The sequence below is a fragment of the Hippocampus comes genome, unplaced genomic scaffold (genome assembly GCF_001891065.2).
Source record: "Hippocampus comes isolate QL1 unplaced genomic scaffold, H_comes_QL1_v1.1 scaffold151, whole genome shotgun sequence".
Lineage (NCBI taxonomy): Eukaryota > Metazoa > Chordata > Actinopteri > Syngnathiformes > Syngnathidae > Hippocampus > Hippocampus comes.
The window spans coordinates 400725-406941 of record NW_017805591.1 but is presented as its reverse complement, the minus strand read 5'-3'; the positions used below and the strand labels follow the sequence as shown (position 1 = coordinate 406941).

General features: G+C 42.7%; 1 protein-coding gene across 2 annotated transcripts in view; it reads right to left on the bottom strand.

Moving 5' to 3' along the window:
* The window catches only part of rnf220b (ring finger protein 220b), a 32034-nt gene extending 26700 nt beyond the window's left edge, over nucleotides 1-5334 (bottom strand). For both annotated transcript variants that reach the window (XM_019880189.1, XM_019880190.1), the window contains exons 1-2: nucleotides 5041-5334; nucleotides 3538-4152 (exon numbers count right to left, since the gene is read on the bottom strand). In XM_019880189.1, the coding sequence (XP_019735748.1) occupies nucleotides 3538-4132 (595 nt within the window). In that variant the 5' untranslated portion in view covers nucleotides 4133-4152; nucleotides 5041-5334. The remainder of the gene's footprint in view (nucleotides 1-3537; nucleotides 4153-5040) is intronic.
* Between the last annotated feature and the right edge of the window lie 883 nt (nucleotides 5335-6217).

Sequence of the window (6217 nt, the reverse complement as noted above, 5' to 3'; positions counted from 1 at the left end):
GCAATCACATATTCAGAGTTTTTCCTCAGTTCAAGTTTAAAAATTAAAGTATAATATTTGCTTTTGCTGCTTGTTACTTCTCCTTGAAGAAAGTGTTGTTTTTGGTTTGTACATTTTTGCACTTTATTTTATTGTATTTCAATCCAATTATGTTTTAAAAATATTTTATTCGAGTAAACGATCGAAAATTACTGTACTATTATTTGTTTTTCTTTTAAGTAAATTTAGCCTACTTTTGCTAAAAGAGAAAATATGGACTATTGATTGTGCCTTGAATAATATCGGCTTCTTTTATTCATGTTATGGGTATTTTTATACAACGAAAATTTTTTTGTGCCTGTTGAAAATTAAAGTATACTGACATAGCCATAAAAAATGTTGCTTTATTTATCTGACCATATTGGAATGTATTTGTTCGGTTTTCAGTCAATTAAATTTGGTTCAATAAACAATATGTGGTCATTTTTAAAATTTTCAATGAACATTCGATCAGTCCGGCCCTCGGCTTGCAGCAAAATTTTTTATCTGGCCCTCCGTCCATTTGACTTTGACACCCCTGCTCTAGTCGATGGAACCATGATATTACTCATTACCAGAAAATCCGGAAGGAGAATGTTGAGCCATCAGTTCGTGACCTCAAGCTGAAGTGCATTTGTGGTCTGCAGCAGAACAACAATCCAAAATAAATCCGCCAGTCAACATCTAAATGACTTGAAAAGCAAAATCAAGATTTCGGTGTCACCTAGTCAAATTCCAGACTTGAATTGAATTGAATTGCTACGGCATCCCCTTGAAAATGTCATTCGTGATTGAAAACCTTCCAGTGTTGCTGAATTAAAGCAATTCTGAAAGGAAGAGTGGGCCAAAAATATTTCCACAGAGATGTGAAAGACTCATTTCCAGTAATAGAAAATGCTTGATTTCAGGAGTTGCTGCTGAGGGTGACCCAACTGGTGATTAGGTTTCGGGGCAAGTACCTTTTCACAAAGGGCCAGTTTGCTTTGAATTTTTTTCCCCCCTCAGTAAAAAAAGAAATAAATAAATAAATTTTAAAAAATAAATAAATCACCATTAAAAACTGCTTTTTGTGTTTACTTGGGTTATTATTCTCTGCTATTTATATTTACATTTATTTGATAGTCATAAATATTAAAGTGGGAAACCATGCAAAAAATAGGAAAATGAGAAGTGGGCAAACACTTTTTTATGGCTCTTGTGTATGTGGTATTGCGGCAAGACTGAACCTCCAAAACACAAACTATACTGATGAAAATGCCCTGGATGAAGCTTCACCATTCGTAGCAATAGAACAGAATAACAACTGTGAGAATATTTGTCCATTGCATTTGAGTCCTCCAAAAAAATTAAGCAGCTCTACGGTTCTTTTCCAATATTTCCAATGAGACGAGTCGACCAATGAGGAAAAGTTTGACTGGCTCGTCTAGCTTGTACTTGTTTGCATTTCGGTAGGTTGTCTAGTCTGGAACCTGCACTCTTCTCAAAGCCTGAGAAATTTCCAGGCTGAACACTTAAGACTTGAGGTCCTGAAGTGACTGTCTGTTAGTCAGTCAAGAGGAACAAGTGCATGTCAGACTTGCAGCAAGTGCTGGGAGCTCAATTGCATTAAAGCTCTTAAGTTTGCCTTCACTCCAAACTAATTGGATCAAGCTGGAAAAGCAGATTCCAATTTTTGTCCACCCCCAAACTTCAGCCCCGCACCCCCACTTCCCTTCCATCTTTTGTCCTTGTCAACATTCCCCTAAATGAGATTCCCAAAAACCAGGAGGTGAGCGGAGCACGCATGCACGGCTGCACAGAGCAAACACTGTCAGGCAGGCAGACACACCTCTCATGCCAGCACGCCGTCTGCCATCGTTTCGCGTTCCCTTCCCGTCCTTATTAAAATTCCATATTGAGATTCCTTCCTGCCGCTCCGCCTCCCAGGCCCTGTCACTCAACACAAAAATCGTCAAGTTTCAACAAAAAGATGCGCGCATGTGAAACTTTTCTTAAAACAACTTGTTCCTATTCCTTGTCCTTTTTGCGTGGGATGAAAGTTTCCTTCAGGTGTATCTGAACCCCTCACGCCCTCAACCCCACCACTTCTGCCTTCACCCCCCCACTTTTTTTTCTCATTGTCATTATTTTTGATAGTGTCCCCTCTGATCTGACGAGCCTTTGGATGCTCTCTTCCCTGTCTTTCTGCGCACACTTTGAAGTGTCAGGCGCTCCCCGTGGCGGCCCCCGCCAAGTAGGGTTTGATTTCCCATCATGCCTAGCATTGTTCCCCCCATCACCCTGACCCCCCCCTAGTTCCGAACTCTCCCTCCCCTGTGCGTTGCGGTGCCCCCTCGTCGTCGGGCAATTATCCCCGGGAGTAATGAGGAGCGTCTCTTCCTTCCCCTGCGCTCTGACTGACACCTCTCCCACTCATTTGTCAACAAATCAGACGTCTGGTGTGGGCGGCCATATTTGCACTGAGGGTTTTTTTGCGCACGGAAGCTCGGGCTGATGCGCTTTGCTCTCTCTCACACTTTCTCCCTCTTTCATTTTCTCCATCCTCCTCCATCCCTCCCTCTATCTCTGCCACCTCGTTATCTCTGACAGGATGTCATTCCTCTTCCGACACGCACTCCTCCGACGTCTGCTCGCCATACGTTCCTGTGTATCTCTGCTGCTCAAGGAAAGTCTGACTACCAATAGGCCTAATGGTCATATGTGGCTAATGATCACTGAGCTAAACAAGTGCAGCTGTTCACATGATTTGTGTCAAAGTTGCTCACAGGCACGCGTAGAGAGCAAAAGGAAAAATAAAACCAGATACATGGTATGGACAAAAGACTTTGGAGACACTCTCAATCAATGAATTGATCAATCAGAGTGCAGGTCAGCCTACTCAGAATAATTCTTAATTTTACCGAGACATTTAGGGCACTTGTAAGCTTTTCATTTTTCGATACCCGCTTCACTGTGACCCAGTGTATCAAGAACGGTCCATGCAGGCAAAGTTTGGATGAGTTTGATGTGGAGGAATTTCTGTTCAAACACCTTTGAGATGAACTACAAATGAGATTGTGAGCCAGGACCTCTTTTCAGGTCAGTGACCGACGCATAAAGACACACATTTTGTTGAAAGTCTGCCCAGAACAGTGAAAGCTCTGAAATGGGTTTTGGGTGGTGGCGTAACTACAAATTTCTTTCATAGACACTTCCATCGTTGCAATATAGAATGTCCAAATACGTTTTGTTTCACATTTTTGTCCAATAAAAAACAAAACATGTACCTTCAAATTTGTGTTTTTCATCCATCCTCTCATGCACTTTCAATAGCGCATTTTTATATAAAAACAATTAACCACAGAAAATATTAAGACACATGCTCTACGGACATGTATAGACTTTTGACTGGACACCAACTTTGCAAATATTTTGAGCTGAATCATGTCAACTTGATCCATTAAATACAGTAAGAAAGTTGTCCAAAAGGGACAGTATGTAAATTTAAGAGTTGCATAAATTGTGTGTTTTTACACTCACTCTGCTCCCTGCGCTCCTCTGGGCTGGATGACGCCTCACCATCAGAAAGCAGACCAGACATGGAGAACAGCTTCCTCCCCGAGTTTTCTCCACTTTTAATGGAGCCGCCGGGGGAGCCAAAGTCAAACTCCTTACCCTCCACCTCCGAGAAGCAACCTTTCAGCCTTTTTGCCGGCGTGAAGGCCGAGTGATAACCGATCGGCTCCCTCTCATCATGCGGGGATGAGAAAGGTCGAAAGGCACCGCCGACCCCGCTGTGGTGGAGCATGCCCAGAGTAGAGCAGTCCAAGTTGGGTGGGGTGAACTGGGGGTGCAGGTGAAGCAGGGATGCCGGGAAGTCTCGGCCAGGAAAGGGGCCTGATACGGGACCCTGGCGTTGATACATGGAGGCAAAGGTGTAGGATGCGGAGGGGAAGGGGAGATGGAGGTCTTTCTCCACTGAGGCGGGAACCCCGAAGGGCCTGGGCGCCTGACTGGGGACGGAGGCGTCGCGGCCAGCCTCAGCGGTGGAGGCGAGGACCATGAGAGCGGGGGAAGCGAGAGGAGCTGGCATGTAGGTGGAGCTGTCCATCTTGAAGGGGCGGTGGAGGTCCATTCACCTCCTTTTGAGCGGTGCTGAGAAAGAATAAAAAGAACATTTTTTTTAAATGGAAAGTGCAAAGGCTGAGAAATAATAAAAATATATTTATTCCCCTAAAACTCACGTATCATATTGAATTTAGTAAAATGTGCTTTGCTGGAACTGTAGGAGCATTTTTTTTTAATAATACAAGTTTTAGATTTATATTAATTAGAGATTGAAAATTCAAATTGTTCGCAACACGAAGCATTTCAATATGTATTTAAATGCGATTAGCATAAAACTGTAAATATATTAAAATAAAACTCACATGCAGAAACCTGCCAGCGTTACATTTAAAACTGCATTGAACATGATAAAAAGATCAGAGATGGCAAATTAAGAAAAATAAGGACTATATAAAAATAAATGCATAAAAACATTGTTACAAATGAAGAGTTTGTGACGTCTACTTTACAGAACGTTGTTCAACACTGTTTTATATCATCAAGTCAAAATACATAATTACGGTTAAAACGATAGAATTACACATAAAGATGAAACATAACAGTTCATTCAGTAAGAACTGCTGACGTGTGAAAAACATTTCTCGTTTTAAACAAAACTTTATAAGACTTTCCCCGGTTTGTGAGGGGGGGGGTTGCCGAACTCGTTAAAAGTTTTTGAACCAATTAGACATAATTGACAAGAGCAAACTTTCCATACTGTAGCCTATATTGGAACTGCAGTATGAAGCACTCACTTTTTAGTTTTTCCGCACCATAAATCGTCAAATAAAATGTTAAGCGTCAGTTTTTCAGCGCGTTGACACGTTTACAGCGGAATGCGCAATCGTGTTACGCATTCAATAAACGCGCCTTTTAAACAATCAATATCCCAAATTAAGACAGATTAAACAGTAATCCAAGTAGATGCGCACTCACTCTGATGAGGAACTCCGGGCGCGATGTGAACTCCACTCACTCTCTCAACTTCCAACAGTCCACGGAGGCGACACTTTCCACGGGCTGGCGCACTTCGGAGCCTGCAAGCGTCCTCCTTCCTTCTTCTACTCCGGGATGCTGCGACAAGACTTCAGCGGTGGCCGTGACTATGACCGGGGTGAGTACATCAGTGGGCCGGCTGCGTGTCTGTCCGTGTCTCCCTCCTCCGTGTGTGTGAGACACCCCCACCTCCCGTCTCTGCTTCTTTTCCAGCCCCTCTTTCCACCACTTACCCCCACCCCACCTCTCGCCCTCCTCGGTCGGACACTTTCAATTTCTCGCCTCCTGCTAAAGATGAGTCAAGCAAACCAGCAGCGGTGACAGTACTGTATAGTGCTCGTATACAATCAAATCCACTGCCGACAGGACAATTCCAGTTTAGTTGTAGTCATAAAACATATTTTAATCTACTTGGAAGATTTTCATATAGACATGGTTGGGGATCACTTCCATTGAAAAGAGCCAAAGGAGCATCATATATGCAATAACTATGATAGGTGTGGAATGGAGAAACTTGCCTTTGACAGGAAGTAAAACTGCACACATTTTGTAAATCGGACCAATTCCAATTACGAGCCAATATCGGATTTCCTGGATTGTCTACTTACATACTGCATAGTTTCAAGAGAACAGCATGGTGAAATAGTGGTTTGCACATTTGCCTCACAGTTTGGAATTTCAGGGTTCAAACTTTGATTACATTGTTCCAGTGTGGAATTTAAATGTTCTCTCTCTATTTGAGTGGGTTTTCTATCCTCTGGCTGCCACCCACATTGCCAAAACATGCACAGTAGCTTGACCGAAGACTCAAAATTGTCCATCGGTGTGAATGTGTGAATAGTTGTTTGTCTGCTGTTTGTAGCCCGCCTCTTGCCCAAAAACAGCGGAGAAAGCTGACTCTCTAAGTATCTGAATAATAAAAAAATCATCAAATATCTCAACTCAACAGTGGGTATTAAATGGGACAGCGATTTGAAATTGGACCGGCAAGTCGTGCTGTTGTTGAATCCAGCTTTTTTCCTTTTTCTGGCACCTGGCTAAAGTAAAGCCTCTCCTTTCTCAACAACACTTTGAAACAGCAATGCATGCTTTTGTTACATCTTTGGTGGATTACTGT